The sequence below is a fragment of the Aptenodytes forsteri genome, unplaced genomic scaffold (assembly GCF_000699145.1).
Source record: "Aptenodytes forsteri isolate BGI_AS27 unplaced genomic scaffold, ASM69914v1 Scaffold56, whole genome shotgun sequence".
Classification (NCBI taxonomy): Eukaryota; Metazoa; Chordata; class Aves; order Sphenisciformes; family Spheniscidae; genus Aptenodytes; species Aptenodytes forsteri.
In genome coordinates, this window is record NW_008796213.1 from 4,706,330 (window position 1) to 4,731,642 (window position 25,313).

General features: G+C 39.6%; 1 protein-coding gene across 2 annotated transcripts in view; it reads right to left on the minus strand.

The window, feature by feature from the left end:
• KIAA1549 (KIAA1549 ortholog) overlaps positions 1 to 25,313 on the minus strand; it is a 79,940-nt gene that overhangs the window by 16,625 nt on the left and 38,002 nt on the right. For both annotated transcript variants that reach the window (XM_009288363.2, XM_019474418.1), the window contains exons 10-13: positions 11,815 to 12,017; positions 8,022 to 8,146; positions 2,395 to 2,600; positions 442 to 665 (exon numbers count right to left, since the gene is read on the minus strand). In XM_009288363.2, coding sequence (XP_009286638.1) covers positions 442 to 665; positions 2,395 to 2,600; positions 8,022 to 8,146; positions 11,815 to 12,017 — 758 coding nt within the window. The remainder of the gene's footprint in view (positions 1 to 441; positions 666 to 2,394; positions 2,601 to 8,021; positions 8,147 to 11,814; positions 12,018 to 25,313) is intronic.

Consider the following 25,313-nt stretch of genomic DNA (forward strand, 5'->3'; position numbering starts at 1 on the left):
TCAAGGGTTTCCTTATTTTGCATCTTTTCCCCCCTTTATAAAAATATTATTTCTTGCAGTTTATATTTTCCATGTTTCTTTTTCTAGTGCTTACATTACAATTTTGATCCCTCTACACCACACAAGAATTATTCAAACAAATGGCACCGCAAATACTAAATTGTTTTAAGACAGTTTTCATACATTTGGGTTTATTTATCGAGAATTCACCCCTGAGAACTTGTAAAAGAATAATTTTTTCTGGCACATACTGAAACACACTGGCATATACTGAAATAAATAAAAATGTTTAGAACAACCCAAACCTTTTCACCTAGATAACTCAAATTCAACTAGGGATCAAAATGATTTTAAGCTCTGAAACTTCAGAAGTACAGGTTTGACATACTTTGGACGCTGACTCTAGAAGAAAATTGTTCTTTCCCATCTTTGAAATCCTACCTCTTCCTGGGCTCTATGAAGACAGTAGGCACACTGCCTCCAGGATCCAAGATCTTGTCAATCTGCATCTGTGCCTTGCGGTATATTCTGTGCTGTTCTTTGGAGTCAACCACTACCACATCATCCACCACTGGAAATTCATAGTGCCCTTTGCGCTTGGCACGAAGACGAATCTTATTGCGGTGATGCTCAATCTCAGATTTATGCCTCAGGGCTGTTTGTATCTTAAAGAAGGAGGGAAAAAATCAACCGCATTTTTCATTTGTAGTTTTTGCAAACAGAACTTTTTGCTGCTCTTTCGTAAACCTCTCTTCCTCTACTCCCTGCTTGCCCCTCCCTCCCCCAAATCTCTGAAGGATTAAAATAAGTCACACAATTTGTAAACACACTTTCTTTCTTGGATGTTTTGCAGTATCCCCACTGTTTCCCCAGGTAATGTACTATTATACACAATACGATTGCCAGCACAGCAGGTGCAATTAGAGAGAGGCGGCAGTTTGTTAACAAAAGGCAGGAGGAACACAAAAAACTCCTGCTGTCTGCCAGAAGTGACACTGCTCCGAAAAAATAAGACTAACCAGTACAGGCTACATCTACCTTTGCTTGTCAAACAGAGATGCATTTGATCAATAGTGGTGAAGTCTGTCACCCATTCCCTTTAATGACCTTCACCGCATAAGAAGCAAGAACTTAAAGAGCTAATTGAGCTCATAACTCGGTGCCTCTGCTAAGCATGAGAAGCTATGCAGAATATAAGCTATGCAGAAACGTAGCAGCAATACAAGGGCCCAGGTCCCTACATGAACATGGCATTATCAGCTCTACGTCTTCAAGCAGGCTGAGTTTTCATGCCTCTCTCCTACCTTTTTTTTCAAATTCCCTAGAGTGCATCTCATGATCTCGGAAAAGCTATTGTAAGACCACACTTAAGTCCTGGCCCAACACTCACTGAAATCATTCTTATCAATGGAAAACACTTGGGCACCAGATCAGGTAGCAACAACCGCTCTGCCTGTGCTGGACTAGTTCTGGAACACATCTGCTGCAGCAAATCAAAAAGCAAATAAAAATTGATGTTTGTGTATTCTCTCATGAAAATCCCCAAAAAAGCACAAAAGGGACACAAGCCAGACTTGCTCTTTACATTTATAGTTAGAATTATGTGTCTTCTGCCCATATAATCAGATTTCTGTTTTGTGGCCCCTCTTGCCTACGTATACTAGATACATGCATTTACCTCTCTTCTGTAAGGTACTCAGAAACACAGTATCTTAACACAATTAAGTTAAAGGTTTCAGTAATCTTCCACTCTGAATTATGAGAAGATGACATCTTACACCCAGTACAAAACCAGGATGCAGGTACATGGTACTGTCAGGCAGTGTATGATGTGGTTTTACAGCACATTACCTTCCCTCCTAATGCCCCAGGTGTGCTCATATTCTGCTTACAGTAACATGAGCCTCAGAGAAAGCAGGAAGTTTCTGTATGTTTACTGTTATATAAACACATCACAAGTTGGAAGCAATGAATGTGCTGCAAATTCACACCCCAGAATGTCTTGAGATAACTTGTTTGTATAACCCACTTCCTGAATTGCTGAAAAGTCAAAAGAATGGTGTAGAATGAAAACCAAGGTGGGCCAGACGTTCCAATTCTCACACATTAACACAACTCTCGTAAGTCATGTCCTGCTGACTAGCAAAAGGATGCTAACAAGGTATTCTGACCATCAAATTTGTTCCTCTCTCAGTGTTTAAGACCTTAAAAAGACCTTAAAAACAGGTCAGATTATCTCTCTGGACGGAAATACGATTATTCCTGTAACCTGTCAAGATTCAACTCCTCAGGAACTAACGAGGAACTCCTGACAACAAGAAAACGGATACTTTTCACTTCCCTCTTGGCTGGGCATACAGTCCTCCACAAACATTCAAAGCACTTTAAAAATACCTCTTTATTAATTTTGTTGGTCTCTGCTACTCGATCAGAAAGCACTGAGTTCTGAACCGGAGGTGCTGCCATTGGTTGCATAGCAATCAGCTGGATCTTGCTTGGGACCCGTCTGCTGGCATCTGAGGAACGTGACATCCTATCCACATGTTCGAAGATAGAGGCTGAGGAATGCTGCTCATTTCCACTGCTGGTCTGAGGAGGTCCTAAATCACCAGAATGAATACAGAGTAAAGTAGTGCTGCTAGGGTTATCTCAGTCAAATGTTAAGCTCTACAGATGCTATGCTACAAGACTATGCCATGTTTTCCATCTGTGTTTAATTTGCCCTATAGGCCTTCCAGCTGATTCACATTTAGTATACAACAAGTTTACCCAGTGGTTTGCAAATTATAAACATTTTTCCACTATATTTCCAGAAGGTAAGCGGTCATTCTTTATTTCTGTAAATCAAGCTCTTGGCATTTGCAAACCCCCAAAATCTCAATCTACTTTACTCCATAAAAAGCTGTTCAAGTACATACTGCTAATAGTTCCTCTTATCAGTACTTAAGGAGATGCAAATTCCTCAAATGGAGGTTCAAAGAGCAATAAAAGATGTCTCACTGCAAAATGCAGTTCTTAAGTGATAGGAGGAGTGATATATGAACTAAATACCCTCCCCCCCCCCTTAGAAATCCACAAAAACCACAAAGAATTCTACAGTCATTTTACTGATTAAAGCTTTTAAAGAAAGTACTGTTTTCTTCTCTGTGACAGGATAAACAGTTTACATAGTAATAAGCAAGTTGCTCAAATATTGCCATGTTGTAATTTGCTGAAGAGGTTATATCAACTCAGATACGATCAGCAAAAGATGTTATGGAAACCAAAACACATGAAAGTTGCAGCCCTGGTCCTGCCAACAGTTAATCACTGCAACAGAAATGGGTCATCTCCCTCAAAAGACTTGAAATCTGTAGGATCACCCCAGTGGTCTGCAGTTAAGCACATATTTAAGTATTTTTTGCTGGAGCTAGGCCAACAACAGGGACTGTTATGTGGATTAGGCTTGCAAAAACTGCTGAAGACTTGCAAAATAATCTTTTGTCTTGTCCACATGGTAAGGCCACAAAACCTCAAACTGCTTTTCAGCATGAAATATAACCAATAAGAGATTAAGATTTGTGACTCTTCTTATCGAGGAATACACAGAGTAGAGGGACATAGTCTCGCATTCTTGCACAGACTTCTAATAACGGGCTGTGGTTCTCAGATTCAAATCAGAAGGAGAATCTGATTTGATTCCAATACAGAATCAATTGTTGATCAACTTGATCCAACTCCAACAGACAAGAAGGAAAACAGCCACTGCTCTGATCCATTTGCAACACATGCTGGTAATGAAGTATAGGGTTCAGAAGAGGAGTGAATGCTATCTTCTGCAGAAGATCACAGTAGATGACTTGCTCCTTTGCTTCTCTCTTCTAGCACAAAAAGGGAGCAGGAGAGGGAAGGAATGGTACACTTTATTATATTCATAGCACATTACTTTTGGGCTGGAAAGCAATCTGGCCATAAGCTAAGCAAAATTCTTATTTTTCATATTTCTCAAGCTTGATCAATGCATTGTCAAGTGTACACATTTATAAATGTTATGCATCATTTATAAATGTGACTTTCCTGTGTAAGTGTCCTTAAAAAGAAGGTAAACAGTTCCACTCAAGATCTCTGTGTCCCAAATGTTTTGCAAGACACAGAGCCTAAATAAAATATATCCATCTCTTTTCTGTAGCTATTTATACGGTCTTTACCATTTGTCATCTTCACAGCCCCATCTTCATGCATTTCTTAGAAGCGTGCAAGCATTGCCTCTCAGAGAGGGGCACAAGATGTATTAAGTAGTTAGTGTGAATCCCTCAGAGCGATCCTGTAGTGCAATGGAAATCTGAACTTCTGCATCCATCTTTCTCATTTTCCCGGTACATTAGTCATTTTTTCCAACCTTTCCAGTCTAATAGCAGTTCTCAAAGCTCACGGACCTCCAACATAAAATATTAAGGTTATTTTCATATTACTTGGTTAGCAAGGTCCAATATATTCAATTATGCTGAGCATTCATTCCGAATCTTTATAATTTCATCCAAAACCTTTCCTTCTGCACACACAAACAAGTGCTTGGCAGAGGCCCCTTAGCTGAAACGGTTCTTAAACTCATTTTGTAAAACTGTCCAAAAGTCCCACTGTCAAATTTTGGTAAGGCTCTACAGTAACATCATATGTTACCCTCTTTTGCAGAAGAGATGCACACACACACAAAAAAAACCCCATAAGCTGCATCTGACTTTTAAATCTTCTCTGTGTGCATACGCTGAATGTATCTATAAATACAAACCAAGATGGAAGTATAGTAAAGTAGATAAGAAAGCCGGGAACTGCACAATGCTGTACACGTACAACAGAAGGAGAAATGGTTTCTAACTCAACACATGAATGAGCTCCTTTAGAAGTTTTGACAGAGTGAATAAGAATGGTTTCTCATTTCAAAGTTCTTATATTACACTATTGTCCATGGTTAGAAAATCTTCCTTACAAAGCTATCAGATGGCACTATATGAATGAAATTTTGATCTCAGACTAGACAGCTGAGGCTGAGAAATAATGGAGAGGAATTAATACCCAAATACTGGACAGAACACGTTTAAACAACCAGTCCATATAGGTCATATGTCAGGATCAATGTTCATCACTATTCCCTGGGTTGAAACTACTAATTGAATTGAAATGTCAGGAAAATGAATGGCTCTGCAGGAAGCTATGATTTCATATGAAAACAAATACAGTTGGAGATAGAGGAAGGCTATTGCTTCCTGCACCCTCTTGAAATGAAAACAAAAGACACAGCAACCAAGGCGCATAAAGCCTAATCCAAAATCAGGTAAAGTCAATGGGAATCTTCCACTGATCCACTGATATTTGAATCATGCCAGAGTATGCAGTTTCAGACAAATTTCTTTGTATCCCAGTAGATTATGACCCCAGGATGCAGCTGTTGACTCTCATTAATTACTTGTACAAACCCAACAATGGAAAGCATCATAGCCAGCCTTATATCCATCCTTCTCTACCATTATAAGATGGAAACTGCTATCAGAGGACACAGTCCTTAATTTATCTCTAGATATGGCATGCATTATTAATGTCAGCTTTCTCCTGCCCCATCTTTGCTATGTCTCAGTCCTGACCAGAAAAACACTAGTTGATGAGAAAATATTTGTGCTTCTTTGCAGGTAGCTTGCATTTGTCTCGGGCTTCCAGTAAAGATGCTAACTCTAACAATATCTCTAACTTGTTTATACAAAGCTAGTTTCAGAACCAACAGCTGCCTCAGTTTTGCTTCTTTCACAGTGATGTTTTCCTCAATAATTTGGAAGAATTGGGAGGAAATTAGAAAAATGTGCCTAAATTGGATGACTATAATTTGTGTTACTGAGAATTTTTTATACTTCAATAGCTCAAAAGCAATTTTGTTTTTTTAGACTCGGAAGACAAATCCTTCCATCCTTAAGATATAATTGCAGCTACCCCAGCACCTCTATTCATGTTTGTACTCAACTACCAGCTCTGGTTACTTACCCACTCTGTTTGCTCCTGACAACATAAAGGAAAAAGAAGAGACAACACAATAATTATTACAAATAATTCAGCTGGAATGGCAACTGGAAAAAACACACAGCAGAAAGATGATTGCATTTACTTTTGAATGAAATGCATGAACTTGGATCAAACTGCCAAGCCTCAGCTGCCCAAAAAGGGAGCTGAATCTGCCATTTAACAGACAGAGAGCTCTCTGCAGACAGTGCCTCCAATTCTGAATGCTAAAAATAGTCCCTATGATTACCAAACTAGAGGCACCAAATGCTGAAAAAATAGTATATTTGATCCAGTAAGAGCATGATAGGTAAAAAGGACACATTTTACTCAATATCCTTGCTGCCTTTGCCAGATAATTCAGATGCAGCAATACCTAACGCTTCTACACCAAAAGGAAATGTTAAACCTTACATAAGGTTTTAAGCCAGATGGAAAACAAAGAGACAAAAATGGAGTCCCCAGGTAAGAAGAAATGGGAGAGCACTAAATAAGGGCAACAGAATAGGTTGGAGCAACTCATAAACCATCCTGAGATGAGCTCTGTCATAGCATAATTGTTTTCCTACATATTTACTTGGACATCATTTCTGGTCCTTAGAGCAAACCCAAGGCACTGAAAACATATGTAGCATCAGTACAGTATCTTATTTTTGTAAATTGTGTAAAGTACATACAGCATATGCTGCCTGCTGAATTATTAGGAAGTACAACTTTTTAGTCACATTAGCAGATCCTGTGCTTTGTTTTCTTACATGTTCGTTACAGAGGAAAGCCTGCTCCATCACCCTTGCTCTTCCAGGAGCAGTCCACATTATGAAAGTTTAAGAATCATACATTATTGAACTTGCTGTTTAGCCACCCAAGAGCTAGCAGTTTAATATAAACTATCTTACATATTCCTCAATCTCATTTCTTCAACATAAGCAAAACCAGAAGATTGTCTGCTGTGATCTGAATTTCAGGGGCACTGCATTCCTCAGTAGTCATCTTTCCATCTCAGCTGGTACTTCACAGAGTATGTGGAAAAACATTCAATATACCGAAGAGACTGCTCACAACGTGGTCAATATTTTCTTCTTCTCAGTTTCTGCTGCTGTCAAGGCCATGTGTATTAAGAACAGATGGGGATATCACAAACTCCTTTACCAGATATTCAGTATCAGAATTTTCTCTAGGAAGACTATTGTGATTTAAGGCAAAGATCTGGTAACTAAAAACCTCAAGCAAGGAGCAAGGCATCTAAACCCAAAAGGCTCTCAGAAAAAACACTTAGTGTTTTTGTAGGCACAGTTAACTGCACACTTTTAAACAGGAAAAGAATTTAAAAGAATGTTTTAATTAAAAAATGAAAGTGGGTTTGCAGCGTTTTTTCAACTTTTCAATGAGGAAAGAAATATATCTTAGGGTACCTCTAAGACAAATGGTGGCACTTTAACTGGAACAAAGATGATTCTTTACAAAAAAATGTCACTGTTATTAACGTATTAGCACTGGATTTCATCTTTCTAAAGCACAATCATGAAGGCATTTTTGATTTCTGAATTAGAACTTATTTGTAAAACTTTTACCTCTCTGGTCTCTTTTCTTTAATCTCATTTTTTTGAAGTTACAGTTACAGACATATACCCATGCTGTATCAAGTCCTGCTGTGACCTCTACTGCCCATGTAACTGTCTGCAAGACTGCTACCACAAGAGCCACAATTAGGCCTAAATGGAAAGAGGTTTGCCAGGGGTGTGTGGGAGAGAAAAGGAGGGAAGATTCATCCCTGCTAAGCCATTAGTTTCAAAAGCTTGCTGGAATGAAAGGAATGTGTAGATCTTCAGTTTCAACAGAAAAAACTAAACCAAAAAGGAGAGAAAGAAAATTTTCTGTGACACAAACCAGAAAAATCAACAGCCAAAGATGAGTTTGGAAAAGTTACAGCACCAGAGTAACTTTTCAACCTGAGTTAAGCACTGCTAGTGCACACAAGGAAAAAAAAAGTAACAAACCTTTCTTCACTGCTCTGCGTGGTTTGCCCTCGTTTGCAACAGTTGATGGTCTTGCAGTTTCTTCTCCTGTCTCTCTCCCGCTGGATTGTTCACTTGCTGTGGAGTCAGCGTCTGATGGCGAAACTCTGCCACAAACATTAAAAAAAAACCCCAAACCAACATGTAACATAAGTTTGCAAAGGGGCACAGTTCTCGCATGCAAAGAATCCTGTGCTAAAGTATTTTGTGAAGACTGCTAATATCTTCCTCTGTTTATAAGTAAATTTATAATAAATTATCAGTTAGATATTCATTGCCATGATGTTACTGTTGCGTGTGAAAACTGACTGCAATAGGAATCACAGAGTCAGCGTCATGGCGAAACTCTGCCACAAACATTAAAAAAAAACCCCAAACCAACATGTAACATAAGTTTGCAAAGGGGCACAGTTCTCGCATGCAAAGAATCCTGTGCTAAAGTATTTTGTGAAGACTGCTAATATCTTCCTCTGTTTATAAGTAAATTTATAATAAATTATCAGTTAGATATTCATTGCCATGATGTTACTGTTGCGTGTGAAAACTGACTGCAATAGGAATCACGTGAAAAGATTATTAACTAATCTTTCCTTTAAAATGCACTTCAAGAAAAAAACTCTGCATTCATAAGTAGCAGTTTACTTTTCAGACAGAAAAGAATTATATTAGAAATAAGAAACCCATACAGGTAATTAGTCTAATATTCAGACTTGCTAACTTCCATGTTTTCTTGCTAACATTACAAGTCCATGTGAATATTTTCCTGACTAGTTAAACGTAGGCCCATTCAAAAATGCTACTTTTATGTATTTATCCCATGCAGTCATGAGATTCTTAAAAACATTTGTTACCTACAAATTACAATCTCAGTGTTCATAATTTTTGTGGGCGATTACGGGAAAAATATAAAGAAATACTGTGATTTTCCCCAACAGAATACTTCAGCTGTAAAATTATTCAGAGAGTATAAAAATAGCAAAAATATAGGGCATACACCACTGCCCAGCTGACACCAAAGCCTGTCTTTTCATATGGGATCAGCCTTTGTGATAGCGTCTCTAGTGACCATTTTATCTTGTGAACATTCATATTCTATTCCTGCAGGGAGTTAATCACTGAAAGTGTGCACGTGTCTGTGCATTAACCTTGTTAAGTGCAAGATTTGCTTGGGCTAGATGGATATCTGAACTAGTTACTGAGGCTCTTGGCTAAACATCAACCTGTCTAGAGCACGCAGGCTAAGATAACTATACCCAGCCAGACAAATTCATTGAAAGTTAAACCTACTCGTTGCAGCAGGCAATGTTCCAAATTTAACTCCCCTTTTTCTCCTCCCTGAACAATGCACTGTTAATTGAACTCTGTCTTTCATTCTTTTCTGCAGGACTGTAATACTAATAGGTCACATCCCAATAAAAAAAAAAAAATTAGCAGGGAAAAAAGGAGAACTGGTTCTCAATGAGCTTACAGATCTGCACCATTGCATCTTTTCCTCTTTTCTAAGGTGGAGAGGGTGGGCAGAGCTATCATCTCCATCACTTTTGTCTTGGTTCAGCAGAGTATAAGGCTGGAGTTCTGTTTCCAGATCTGCTACTGACTTTCTGTTTCACCTCATTGTGCTTTGTATTCCTTCATACTCTTTCCTCAGTCTATCTAAATTATCATTAAGTAAATTATAGGAACATAAATAGTGCTGAGTCAACATCAGTCATTCTTTATAAGTGCTGAGGAATATGCAGTTGTATCCTCTCAAGCCAAAACAACAGGTCCAACTCTCAGCTGGAGCCTAGAGATGTTGTGCTTTCAGAACTCGGTTGTTTTCCTTGTTTGTTGTTTTTTACAGATACAGAACATGTACTCAAATCACAACTATATTTCCTGGCATGCAACATACAGTCCTGAATTGCACTGTGATGAGCCCAGTTCTGTATTTCCTCACAAAACAGAAAACAGCTAAAACCAACACAACACACTATACTATCATTTCACATTTCAACTTCTGCCTCAGGGAATAAATGTTTTAAATCTCAAGATGACGTGGGCATGTCAGCATGTTAGGGAGATGATGGGAACATCTCCATAGTTAAGCCTAAAAGGAGATTTGCTCTTAAGGGAGGATGAGGGAGAGGAGGGAAATTCTGTTTCGAAAACATTTTGAAGTGATTGAATTTAGATGCTATTAAAAAAGGAAATATCTTTGTTCCAAATTTGATCAACGCTTCATTATTGTCTTCAGGGGAAGCATTAAAATGTTGGCTTCTGAAAATTTGTCCCGCTTTATTTTCTGAATTATTCTAGAAGAAATACAGTAACAGCCTCAAGTTTAAATTTCTTTCTTATACTGATGTGCATGTGAATATGGATACCTTCTCCTCCCCTTAAGTATCATCTCTGTCTTAGGTCACTTTTGAACTTTTTAAAAGAAACACAGAAACGCTTGTCCTTCTGATTTATATTAATTTGTTTTAATTTATGTAAGCTACACCAAAACGAGTTAGCTAATTTTTCTTCCATTATTTTGCAATTTTGCCCACCTTCCACTGTACCACTGGTAGTCTACTACTTGCAAGGCCCATAGGGAGTTAGGAAGACAGACTCAGCATCTGGGAAAGTGGAAACTGAGCTGTACAAAGCCCACGTGGGGAAGATGAAGCAAGTACCTTAGGACAACTGGGGCTTTAGAGGAAGCACAGAAGGTTGAGCAGAGGAGCAAGCTGTGTCTCAGAGACCTGCAGCTCAGGAAGAACCACCGTTAGTTTCTTTCTAAGCTCATTCAACTCTGCCCTTGCTTGTTTTTTTTTTCTCCCACCATGCAATAGCACATAGGTAAAAGCACAGGGGATGCAGAGCTGGAGACAAAGGAGTGGAAAAATATGAGAAGGAGGGAGAGGAAGGAGAGTTACTGGGAAGTGGAGCACAGAGGAACTCCGCAGTGAGGAGCTGTTTGTGACTCATCATAGCACTCCTCTCCTCAGGGCTCCGTTTTTTTCCCACCTATTGCCTTCCCACTTATCCCTTTTTTTTTTTTTAATGCACAGATCCTTCTTTACTACATAGCTCGGTTACAGCGCCTATCCTACAAACACAATCCTTTCCGGCAAGACACATTCACATTATTTGATTATTGGAAAAGGTTAGGAAATTACTGCTGAAGGCTGACAGACACTTCTCCACTTGCACAGCTGTAAATCTGTGTGTAAATCACTCCTTTTCCTGACCAAAGCTGGTTTGCTATGAAAGCAACCAGATAACCACAAATAAAAACACTCATGCATCTTCCCTGAATTTTGGAGATACCACTTATTGCTGGAAATTCCTTATCTTACTTATAAGGATACATAATATCTTATATCTTATCATACATGTATTGATCACTACTAATATTATTGAAACACACTGCTATTTGTCAATGGTTTTCACTTGTTTTTAACCACCCGTTGCCGTGGTAGCCAGAGATCACTACAAAGAGAATACATCAGAAAACATACACTTGGTGTTTCCACTAAACAAGCAATGACTTGACTCCAGCCAACCCAGTAGTGTCTTAAATACCACTCTTAACTGGGAATGTTGCCTTTAAGAGAAACATGGACACTAAATCCTTACAACATTGTACTATTGAGTAGCGAGGTGTAACTCTGATGGCCCACTAGAAAACGCAAGTCCCAGAGCTCTGGAACAGTTCTTTCCACTGAAATTGCCCTAAAAATACAGTAATAGCCAGCCATTAATAAACTGTCACCTACTACAATTTGTTTTATCTCTGTGAACTGACCTCCCTCTGTGTCGAACAGTCTTTGAAGGCTTTGAGGAAGTCTTGGATTTGGGGCTGGGCACATCTCCGTTTTCAGATGGGGTAGTATCCTTAATAGGTCCTGGTAAAGGAGCTGGCTCATGGATAATCAGGACATCATCTTTATTGTGCTGGCCCAGATGCTGCTTTGCAAAATCAAAGCCTTTCACACTGGGGGCTTGTAGCTGCGAGAGAAGAACAAAGACAAAAAATAGGAACCATGAGTGACAATGAGTACAAAGGCTTTGGTTAAGATCTGCAAACAATGGCCACTAGGAGGATGATCAGGCTATGGTAGTCTCAGGAATGAACATGAGCGCTGCAGGGAAAAGAAAAATAAACCCCCCGCAATTCTGTCATCTTACTTCAGTATAATGACACACAGTTTAAAACTCCAAATCAGCAAATCTAGTTAAAAAAATAGCCTTCTGTTGCTGCTACATCTTTTTCCAGCTATTTCTTCAGATTTAATCATTGTGTGAGGAGCTTTTTGCGTACTTATGGGTGCAAGGCCATAGACACCTTTGTACTGACTGAAATGGTAACTATTGCCAGGTCATCCTTCCATTTTTTTCAGTCAAAATGAGTGAGGTGAGTTTAAATAATTTGAATAATGTCACTGCTGATCTTCCCCCTTTTGAGCTCCCCAAATCTGCAGGAGTCAGGGAGTGCTTGTACAAACACCTAGTTCATCTGATGAAAGATAAACGTTCTGCAGATCTGAGTTATATGGCAGCCTAGCAATGGCTTTTCAGCCAGCATGGATGCCTCCAGAAAAGAACTGAAAATCTACCTCGTAGGAATTTCATACTGAATAGACAGAAAAATATACAAAAGGCTTTGGAGTTTAGAGAAATTAGATACTTATCCTAGAGATCTTATTAAGGGATTATGGATTCAATGGGTGTCTTGCTTGAGAAAGACACAGAACTGGCCCTTGCAGTTTTATAACTGTATTTATAAACTATTTATAAAAAAGCTAATCTCACCTTGTCAATGACTTGATTCAGACTTAATTTAATCAAGCCTCCAAGTTTCAAGCTCTCCTGCTGATTTTTTGGGGCTTTGGGGTCATTAGAAATTCTGAAGAACTAATCAAGAGAAAGTTTTTCTTCAAGTCCCGCTCAATTTTATGTAGTTTGGAAGTCGAAAGTAGAAAGAAATGTTGACAACTCCAGTTTTCAAAGTGCATGCACACATACCCACTGCACAGCACACGTACAAAACCCTCTGTGTGTTCCTAGAGCTGATTTCCTGCAAAGTGAAGCATGTGTTGGAGTGTGTTTATGGGTGCGTCAGGTTCCAGATGTTTAAATGAACCCCCTTTCATAAAGCTTGGCATGCCAACATAGCTAACTATAAACAGACTCGTCTGATATCATGCCAAAGATAAGCTTGCCTAAGGAATATTCTGAAACAATCTCTTCAAAATATTTTCTTAGTAAGCAAACATTTTCCAAATGGTTCTTAGAAAGGATGTTGTAGTAGAGCAAACTGCCTATTTAGACCAGTAGATGGCAATAAAAGCTCTCCTGTAAAATCCAAGAGCTATCTCAACGGTTGAGGTTTCAGGGTCCTCTTCTCACAAAATGAGTAAGCTTATTATTTGAACAGATCTGGATGTCTTCCACTACACTCCATTTTTCTGGGGCTTTACAACAGTCCCTTCAATTCAGCATTATGGGTGATTCAATTATTGAATTTATGTAAATGGCTGCAACTACTGATTCAAAAAGGCACTGCTGAGCTAGACCAGGTGAAGGTGTAACTGTTTATTTTTTGAGTCACAGCCACCTAGTGAACCTTCCTGAAACTTCCCCCCCTTCGTAGTTGAAACGTTGTCTTCAGGATCTTGCTTGCTTAAAAAAACACCCCAAATCTCCATGCCTTTTTTTCCCCCCAAAAAAATACTTCTGAGGAGGCACTTTTCACTTCTGCTGCCAGAATTATCATGATGGCTTGCAGCACTTTGATTACTGAAACTCCTCTTAGTTACCGCACCTCCACCTCTGATCCATTTGACATTACGTCTATTCTCTTTGAAGATATTCCTGCGTGCGACGCTCTTCCTTTGAAGCCCTTCAGTGGTTTCCCTTCTTCGAACCCTTTCATGCTCCACCCTCATGCCTATACAGCCCTGCTGCTGATCCCTGATGATCGCTTCCTCTAGTTCACTACATTCCCCTCCCTTGCCTCCAGCCCCCTTTGCTCCAAAGATGATGAGAGTCTTCACCATGTGCTGGGCACAACTATTTCACAAAAAAATTTGGTGGTGCTCTACCCCTTCATAAGCACCCTTGACCTGACCTGCAAAGTTAATGCTCCTTTTTGAATAGTGTGATGGGTGGAATGGGCAAGGACAACTAAAGAGACAAACATTCTAGCAATATTGGAATTACTAGTATGGTTTTATTAAGATTGCTGCATGTCTGAAGCATGCATTTCAACATATACCTTAGAGTTAACTCTAACATACTGGGTTTGTAAACCCTCTGGGGAGTAAAGCAACATGCAAAAATATAAATTTTTAATCTTTTAACTTTGAATAGTCTTATTCCTAGCTGCAGTCTAACATAACCTTTCATCTAAGCACAGTTATGGAAACAGATATATTTATGTGTACATGTACATACACCACAGCATATGTATGCACAAATGTTTATCTGCAGACAGACCACACAGAAGCTGAATTAAAAGACTGTTAGTATTGCAAAGACAAGCACTCACACTATAAGAAATGGCACAGTTAAGATTGTCTGAACAATCACAACTGGATCCTCTCATGCATAGGCATTGCAATAGAGTCTTGAGTTACAAAATCATAAATTCATTTCTTCCATAGGAACCTTCTTTCTCTCTCCCACCCTGCTGGATCCCAGCCTTCTGCTATTAGTCAAAGTTGGGTAGAAAGTAAGAATGTTATTTGTAGAACGAGGATACCCATCTCATTTCATGCAGAAGCTGGCAAACACACAGTGAAAGAAGGAGGGGATGTAAGAAAAGAAAGGATGTATTCTTTTATGCACGTCTGCAGCTAGGGTGGCTGAGACTTTGCCAATGGATTTCATGGACGCTTGTGGCAACAGAGGACTGGCAAGTCTCAGGTATCACCATCCCAGGCCTCAAGAAGCACTCACCCCAGGCACCACAGAACATGTGGCTCTATTTTCCTGAAGTTGCAGCCAGGTAAACTCCTCATCTGGTCTTACTCTTCCTTGCCAGGCAGAACCAGTCCCTCCATCCTGCCCTCTTGCCCCTCTCTCCCTCTGCCTGCCAGCTGCCCGTTCCAGTTTACGCTATCCAAGAACCCGAGGCTCATTGCTCCTTATTCCTTTACCTGGCCTCATAACAACCTCTGTGTACAGCAACAGAGAAAAAACCCTCTCAGCTTTGAAGGTACAGCTCTACAGAGCTTATATGTGCAGAACAGGTGTAAACCTATGAGAATTTAACTGGTAAACCTCTAACAAGTCTCTGTCAATCACATGCAAACATTTTCCCAAAGGTTTAAAACTTAGACATGGGCAATTCCCCACAGAATCAGCAAAACCATTTCCCTCACACAGAAAAACCTTCTGGTTCTGTTTCCTTTCCTTCCCCACCCTGCACCCCCAAAGGCTGAGAATATGCCCTAGAGCTTCTCCAAAATGATTTTTAAAATTTGGACAGAGCACTCTATTTTTTCTTAACCTCGTTCTTTGAAAGAACAAGCTGTTCTTATCATCTTAAAAAAAGATTCAGTATAAAACTGAAACTTGAATGGAAAACTTCGACCTGAATGATTCAAATCTTGCAGAGTTTTGTACAGCCAAATAATAACATTTCTAGATATCTCCTGCTAAAAAAGCTTAAGTTGGCAGTACCAGCTCCAGCCAATATATGAACGGTATGAGAGACTGTATGCATGTGCGTACATGCGTGTTTGTGCATATGAATGAAAAACCATGATTAAAAAATATGTGAAAATACATATATAAAAAACATATCTGACTGTTCATGACCTTTCAAGGCCACTGAAAATGGCCAGGGGACCATGAAAAGATGGTCCTCAATGAAAAAATTGATAAAACGACTTACTAAAAATAATACCCGTTATTTGCGAAATAGTAATACTAATATGATTACTACTGCAGAAACAAAGCTGGCAGAAACCCACTTTATTTTCTTAAAAAAAAAACCAAAAAAAAAAAAAAAAAAAGCTACAACCTGGAAAATTGTCGTTCATGGCAACATTATGACTTTAACTGAGAACTGATACTAAAAAAAAAAAAAAAAATCTACATTTTCAGTGAAAAGTGTCTGAAGGATACTGAAACACAACTCTGCTTTCTGCAAGACTAGATGGTCAGATCACTGAGACTGAGTGGAACGAATGAATAGTGTTGTTCCAGACTGAAGAGCTTTCCTACATTTTCTTACGAATTTCTGTGTGCCACCTGCCGCATTCTTCCTTTTCTTCATATCAAGTTATATGGTGTAACAGATTGGATGACCTCTGCTCATCTTAGTACAGGTGGCCAGAATACCATGTGTGGATCTGTCATCTACTATTCATAAATTAACCACCACCAAGGAAAGAATACAATCTCTTTTAAGAGAACATTTGTGCTGATACCGCTACTTGTTCAGGTGCTGAAACCGAGCCTCTTTTTATCAGCCTCAAGTGCCTTTACCTAAGACTGCACAAAACCAGTATTAGCAAAGGTTTCTTGTTTTAAATGTAAGTTGTTAGAGAAGGTTTTCATTTGTTTTATCTTTCTATATTTGCGAAAGGGAAAAGATAAACTACTCTGAAGCCTACCACCAAAATGAACATGTCTAAACTACTGCATTCGTAAGGCATTGTATTATTATACAAATGCAGAACCTGCTGAAATCTAAGGGGAAGATGATTTCAAATTGGTAAGTCAAGACAGTGCTTTAATTCTACTGTTACATACTGAATGAAAAAAAAAAAAGTATCTGAAGCTCAATTTGTAGAAAAATCATATCATTTCCACAGAGGCCTACAAAGTCTGTGCACCTCGGTCAAGACTTACTCCATAAAAGCAGCTAATAGTTTCAGTACTGTTCAAGTCACATAAATATAACATGGTTGCCAATATATTCTTTTGTTAGATGCAGAGACACACCAGGAATGTCAAAAATCTGTTTCTTCAAGAAAGCAAATACTGCACACACAGGTCAGTGAATAATTTCAGCAGAAAGCAGAAGAGAAGAAATACACTTACTCAGTATTCTTCCTGTAGTTCCTACAAGTGGCATTTGAATTTGGACATAATATGAAGAATAATGCATTAAGACAATTTTCTATTGATTTTATACCACAGTCCTGCCTTGTTCCTTGTAGAGCTAGACTCATTGAGAAGAGGCTGTTAAGATACATTTCTAAGGAAACAAAGGAGCTAAGCATGATTTCAAAAGTAATACTTTAGTGTTGGTACACAATCTATGAACAGGACAGGAAACCCTGTAAAGAAGTTCTGCTGACTTATAACCTTACTAACATGCTAGCACGTGGAATGCTACAAAAATGATGGGATAAAGAAATTTTACAGAAGAAAAAAGTTTTCAAGTCTACTAGTTTAAATGCAGCAAGGCAATGAGAATCAGTGTTCTTAAAATTAATGTAGGCTGAAGATATAAGTCCGTCTGATTTAGGATGGCTTAAAGCTATTAAACATTGCAAACTGCCTTCCACGATCTGAGATTCACACCACCAAACCCTTCTCTGTATTCCCAGGGCACCATAGCATAGGGTAGTGCAAATTCACTGCATTACTCTCATGATGTACCAGTAAGCACAATTATTTGCAGCTGCTAGCGTGCTTGCTAGGGTCTTCTTAATTTTAACTCTTTTTTTTTCCACCATGCTTCTACTATCCCATCCAAGATGTCACCTACTTCTTCCTCCCACAAGGATCATTCATCCATATTGTTTGCAGTGACTGTTCCATGCGATATTTAAAACACCTACCAATCTACCAATAAATAAAACTTCAGAAGTACCAAGGCATGTTCACCTTTCTCAGTCTCATTTTCCTATTCAGCTCATTCTAATATCATTCCCACCCCTTACGCACATAAGTACACCCTCTGTATTTTTGTTTACATTGCTCTCCTTCAACATAAAACTCTTCGGAATCATAGTCAGGGACTGCCTGTAAAGTATGCATACAAATTATACATGCCATTCAAGAACAATAACACGTATCTGAGTTAAGACACAAGAAACCTTTGTTGATGAAAAAAGCGTATTAGAAGATCACATAGAAGCAGAGTTCCATCTCCATAGCCTCCCTCAAAATACTGAAAAAAGACCCATTTGTATTTCTCAAGATCCTTTTGTGCCATTGACACAATTTCCCTATGAAATGGGATATGATGCAACCAACTTATGCTGTCAGCACAAACTCTTTCCCGGCCTACTTTAAAAAAATATACTAAGCATCACTGAGAAATGTGCAGAGGGATGCTTCACTGCTGCTGGTTTAAGAAATGTTTTTAAGCACCAAACCAAAAAAGGTCTCTAATTCCATTTAAATACCTTCACTTGATAACCGTGTATGTATGTAAAAAGAAGTGTATGTGCAATGCCAGTTCACTATATTGCCTCTTAGGTGGGATGCCATCACCCTTCCATTACAGCTGTGTTACAGCCTGTACCCTCTATGACAAGCCCCATCTCAAAAAGAAGCAGGATTTTGAGATCTGAGGGCCAAAAAAGGGGTTGTATGTAACAAAATGCTGCCCATTTTCTCATCTCGGACCACGTACCTCTTCACACAAGTTACATGTCACGTTTGTCATCACAACAGCACTTCTGTCATCTATCACTGTTACTGGGAACAGGTAAAACAGTTGAGCAAACATGTCCTCGTGGAGAAGAAACATGCTTAATAGTCGCATGGGTTTCTACCATCAAGATGGGGAAAAGTAGCGCACGGTATAGCCAGTGCTGGCATGGAAAACCAGAACAAGCTAGCGTACAGCCTCTGGTCCTCCTTCCCTCCTCTGAAAAGTCAAAACTCTGGTTTACTGCCATACAGAGAGTAAGTAAAGCAGGAATCCCACAAAAAATACCACCTCAGGAATTTTGCTCCTGGAGTTGGATTAAAAACAAATAAAGAAACCCCCAAACTTACAAAACTTTATAAAGCCTGAAATTCTCAAGACACCTGTTCTGAAATATTTTCTTAAGACAAATTCTTCTCGCGGATTTTCATCATCCCTCTTCTTCTCCTTTGTGCTTTTCTTCCTGCCACACTAATATTACTGTGACAGCTCAGTAAATTTCACAAAATACAAGAGGGATCATGTTGTTGAAAGCCCATAACTCTGAGTACATCTATGCCCACAGGCTGCTGGGATAACTGCTGTAACAGGCAGAATTTTGTGCCTGAATCACACACACTTTTAGCCTTCCTTCTCAGACAGAAATGCTGCAGGGCGGATACTATCTTAATCACGGTTTGGTGAGGTTCCTCTGCACACTGGTTGGATGAAAGTGTCAGGAGTAAATTAGAAAAAGATTACCAGCTTTATAGGATAGACAGGTCACCGCTGTGTCTCAGTTCCACCAGTCTTCTGTCCATAAGTTATGTCAAACAATTATTCCTCCAAGGCCACGTACACAACACTGACATCAACTGTAACCTCTAAGAGAGGTAGCACAACGCATCAAAAAATTATAAATTAAGGAAACTCTCTTCTCAACTTGTGAAGCAAAAGAATACATTCATAACATGGCTCTCACCATCTGGACAGAGCACATACACAACACAGTCCAGAAACACTTCCTCTTCGCAAATGATGAGAAAAGTAAGACTTCTAAGGTAGAGCATAGGTCAGCAATTTTCATTTATTTTTGTGCTGGTATTTTGTTGGGCTCAGTGACTCAGACATGTATATATCTAAAAAGGGTTTAATGCACACAGAAAGAAAGTGCATTCATATATACTGCAGAAATAATCTGCTTGCTGAAATGAAGCTACAAGTGAGTAGCAACATTAAAACCTTAGGCAACAGTGATTTGATATAGGCCCGTTTCCTTGTTCCCGAAATAGCTAAACTGTACAGTAAACTCTTTATCAGCTTTTGTTAGGAAAGACAGAATTTATTTCCCCAGTATAAATCTAGTCTCAGTGGTCTATTATGTTTAAGATGGTTGTCCTGGTTTCGGCCGGGATAAGAGTTAATTTTCATCCTAGTAGCTGGTATAGTGCTGTGTTTTGCATTTAGCATGAGAATAATGTGATAACACACCGATGTTTTAGTATAAACACTGCTTAGCAACAATAAAATCAAGGACTTTTCAGCTTCCCATGCTCTGCCGGCAAGGAGGTGCACAAGAAGCTGGGAGGGGGCACAGCCAGGACAGCTGACCCACACTGGCCAAAGGTATATTCCATACCATGTGACATCATGCTTCGTATATAAGCTGGGGGGAGTTTGCCGGGGGGCAGTGTTCGCTGCTCAGGGACTGGCTGGGCATCGGTTGGTGGGTGGTGAGCGGTTGCATCACTTGTTTTTCCTGGGTTTTGTTCCTCTCTCTCTGTTGTTGTTTTCCTTTTCATTACAATTATTATTATTATCATTATTAAGCCGTTCTTATCTCAACCCATGAGTTTTCTTTCTTTTGCTCTTCTGATTCTCTCCCCCATTCCACTGGGGGGGAAGGTGAGTGAGCAGCTGCGTGGTGTTTGGTTGCTGACTGGGGTTAAACCACGACAATGGTATAAAGTTTATCCGTATTTTGAAAATGGATTCTTTTTCTTTTTGTTTAACACCTTTTCAAAGAGTAGCCACTATATAAATGTCACTCTAAATCCATGGGTCACCTACATTTTGAATAGCACATGCAGTTCTAGTCTCTCCCTCTCAAAAAGGATGGAAAAGAATTAGAAAATGTTCTAGCCTTTTCAAAGGCTAGCAGTTGGTTCAAAGGGCAGTTCAAAAGAATGGATAAGAAAACTGGGACTCCTCTGTCTGGAAAAAGAGATGATGGAGATGGGAATATGACAGAGATCTGTAAAGTCAGGACTGGCAAGGAGCAAGTGCCTAGGAATCAGCTGTTCACTGTCCCCTCCAATACAAGGACTAGGGGCCATCACAGAAAACAAGGAGGTGGCAGGGTAAAAGCAACATGAAACCAGGTGACGTGGTTCTTCATATAACATGCTGTGGAAATCCCTGTCAGCAGCTCAGATGGGTTTAGAAGGACCAGACAAATTCATGGAAGAGAAATTGTTGAGGGTTGCTAAGTATCACAACTTCTAGAGAAAGTCCCTTAGCCTCAAGTAACTGGAGGCTGAAGAGTTACTCAAGGCAAAACATCACATGTACTTGCCCTGTTCTTCTCCCCTTCTACAGGCTTTTGCTTTTGGCACCTGGACTAGCTGGTCTTTTGGTCTGACCTCAAGACAGCTACTCAAATGTTTGTAAAAAAGCAGATGGAGACATTTTACTTTTCATGTCTATTGGTATAAGCAGTATATCTAAGTGTGGTATTTTATTTCTACAATTTGTGAATAGTTAATCCTCATTACAGAAGAAGAGTTCCCACAAAAGAGCTCTTGCAGAGGAACTGCCGTCAGAGAAATGTACTGTTGAGAAGTAATTAAGATGTTGAATAATGTGTTCCTTTTTAGAATCCAGCTATTGACTCTGAAGCAGCAGAACCTGTATGCCAATTCCAAAAAGACAACAATTTGGATAGTTAGTTAAGGCTGCTATTAGAAATGAATGATACTTGTTATGCAAACAGTAAGCACAGACATGAATCTCTTGCAGAAACTCATGTCAGTTTTCAAGTAGTTTTTATTAAGACTGGTGTCAGCTCCCTTTCTTAACATGAGTCTCTTTTGACTAGAATTGTTCTGCAATGCAGAGCTGTTGCCTCTACATTATACAGATGAACAAAAGCATTACAGGATGTCAAAACATCACAAGAATTCTTTATACCAGGAGCAGAAGCCTACTATTTAGCCTCCAGCAGGGCTGGCCTCTTTGATCCTGGGAACATCCAAGAGGTAGTCTACTGAATACACAATAATAAGCAAAACTCTCAATTCAGAGGTGTAAAGTTACACCTGACACATGAGATTCAGGTATCAGATGTCCCTGCTTGGAGGGAAAAATAAAAATCCACACAAGCCTCTCTCAGACATCTTACAGAATGCATGACTCATTACCTGTAACCGTGAGTGACACGGAGGTCTGGCTGGCTGTCAGAAGCAGCACAGATTAGAGCAGACACACAAGGGCTGGTAACGGTCCCCAGGTGATTACACATTAGCTGAGGTTTGCTGGCACACGATGCAGATTGGCAGCCCTCCAGCTCTGACACTATCTGTGCTACGGCTCAAGGAGAAGGTGGGGTACTGTACGCTTTGTCCTAGGCTTCGTGGGGACTGAGCCACCCCACCTCTCCCACATGTGAACACACAGGAGGGGCACTGAGCTGGAGAGATGTGTTCAGCCTTTTAAGAACCAGTGGCATGCAGAGGGCCCCACAGAGGAGCAACTGCTGGCTGGAGAAGTAGACTTTTTCCCCCTAGGGTTTTAGGATGTGGCCTTGGAAAAACTAGGAGCTGAGTAAGCAACTCGGTCCAAGTTAGCGCTGCAAAGGGCAATGACTTCAGCATGCCCAGCAATTACAGGAGAACATCCAAGACCTTCTAAATAAACCATCAATGAGCTTGTCCACAGGTGTGAGATTCTTGTCATTAGGGCGGGGAGCCTTCCCATGAATAACTGCCTAGAGCTGAAACTACCTCGGAAAAGTCCTAGCAAAGGATTTGACTTTTTTTTCCTCCAAACGCTTGTACACAGCAGGGAAAGTGAAATCCCTAGTGAACCAGGTTCCATTTTAATTTTTGGATGTCCACAGAGAAAGAAATAATATTGCCAACTCTGTTTGCATTACAGATAATATACAGAATGGCTTTTTTGCTCTCTGGGGAAGAGGAAAGGGGTTGAAGGTGTTTTCACACAAAAATTTCAATAGTCCAGTACAGAGCAGAATGATGGTTTGGGCATTAAAGACATTTATCCATTTTTTCATGAAGAAGAAAAACAACCCATGGCAAAAATTCCATTTCCCACAAAAGGCACAGCTTTTTTTTTGCAAGAAAAAAAGCTCAGGTTTGGACAATGTTGCGGTGGATATAGGCAACGGCAAGAGAGAGAATCCTGTGATTTTAAAATGCCACTTAGGCATTTTTTTTTTACTTCCAAAGGCAAAGACATCTTTATCCAGCGCAACAACCCAGATCACATCAAGGTGAATTTCCAGTAGGATGCTACGGCTTACAGAACAAGTCATGAATACTTGATGTGCCTTTTAAGTATCTTAGTTCCATATCTTGAAAAGAATTATCCTTTATCCTTGCAATGAATCTTGCATAGAAATTCACTGCTCTGACCTGCTTCCTGCTTCCTCAGTTTAAAAAGGGTCCAAATAACGTCGATCTAAGCACGTTTTCCCATCTAATCTCCAGAATCTTTATCCAGCGCAACAACCCAGATCACATCAAGGTGAATTTCCAGTAGGATGCTACGGCTTACAGAACAAGTCATGAATACTTGATGTGCCTTTTAAGTATCTTAGTTCCATATCTTGAAAAGAATTATCCTTGCACAGACCAATGAATCTTGCATAGAAATTCACTGCTCTGACCTGCTTCCTTAGCTCCCAGTTTAAAAAGGGTCCAAATAACGTCGATCTAAGCACGTTTTCCCATCTAATCTCCAGAATGAAAAAGGTAACAATATTTTTCAGGTATTATTAATCCTGCTTTGAGGCAGAGGGATGGATTAGCTAATCAGTCTCTTCAAGGTCCATTTTTTTTTTTTATTACTTTATCTTCGAACCTGGTTTTGTTAGCGTCAGTTTTCTCTCCTATGTATTTATCTTTGTATTCATATTCACTTCAGTAGCAGACTTCTGAGACTACCCAGAAGTAAAACATCCCTTAGTATTGTCTGAGTTCAGGCTTTCTCTCTACCCTTTGCAGAAGATAACATTATGAGCCTTTTTAAGAAGGACACTTACGCCATCCCATCTGCAAGACACTGATCCTGTGATGAAACTAGAAGGCCAGAAGGAGAGAACGGAAACTGGTGGAGTGGCATGGTACACCCAATCTGCAGAACAGGCCTTCGCTGAATACAGTTGACCCTGCCCATGTCACCACCTTAGAAGAAACATTATCTTTGCTGTTATCTATATTATCTTTGAGAGTGACCTGGCCTTGAGGGTGGGGACAAGCAGCAAATCTGGACTCAAGTCCAGCTTCGGGGCTGCTATGGCACATAAATACAGATACAATCTTGGGTACTTCTGTGGGTTTGTCACCGCAGGATCTGAGTATTTTTCAACACAGCCATGCCTGCTGAAATGGGAAATATGCTTTTATTGACAGTCACAAGTGAGGGACTGTGACCTAAGTATTCTAAAGGGGTGTCCACAGAGCAGATAAGGGACCAAAGCAGGTTAGCTGTGCTGGCATGATACGCTGGCCAGTATGACTGAATTGTTGCGTAACGCAACTACCTGGTGATCTTTACCTCACTGAGGTGTACCTGGGCAGCCATACCCTCGAGGCACACCCAAAAGGCATGTAGGGTCTTACTATCAACAGATAGTAGTACTGGTCTGCTTCACCAGAAGATAGACTGTGAGGGTATGCAGCTTATGACTTACTTTTAATGGTGGTCATAGGAACACAGAAATCACACCTACTCTGTAAAAGTAAACCTTGACATACAGAAGATTAAATTTAAAACTTAAATAATTATATTGTCTGAGTGCATATAAAAATATTTCAGGAAAAAGCAGGAGTTTAAAATGAGAATTAAGTGATTAAGTGAAAGGAAGGAAGAGAGAAAAGATGATACTAGAATGACACATGGGGCCACAGAATCCAGGAAAATTTGTAGTGTCTTTAAAGCATCGCTCTGAAGAGAAGAACGCAAATTTGTAAAAGAGACTCTAAACTGAGGATAGAAAGCTCCTGCAAAACTTATGTCTTACTTATGTAATCTGCATTACCATACATTACAGAAGTTCTCTCTCTTGGTGTTTCAAGGAACCAGCCTTTTAGTGGCAAAGTCTTTCCTCAGCAGCGTGAAGCAAACAGGCTTTCCCCTCACCCCACTCCCAACCCTGTTCCAGGCTTTTAAGTCACAGGTGACATAATTTGCTATCAGCTGCTACTGTGAATTCTAACAGATTATTATGCTGCCCACTGATCTGCTATGTTAAAATGGCTAATTAAAACACACTGTAAAAAAAGACTGGTGCTACCTCCGGAGATCCACCAGTGCAGTATGATATCCTATTTAATCTGAAAAAGAAAAGTGTGTCTCAGTTTCTTATCTTCCAACCAACACACATTTTCAAGTGCGAAACACATTGTAGATTTATTACATAGTTGAAAAGAATTGTCTTTATTTCCAGTATGGATATACCATGCATA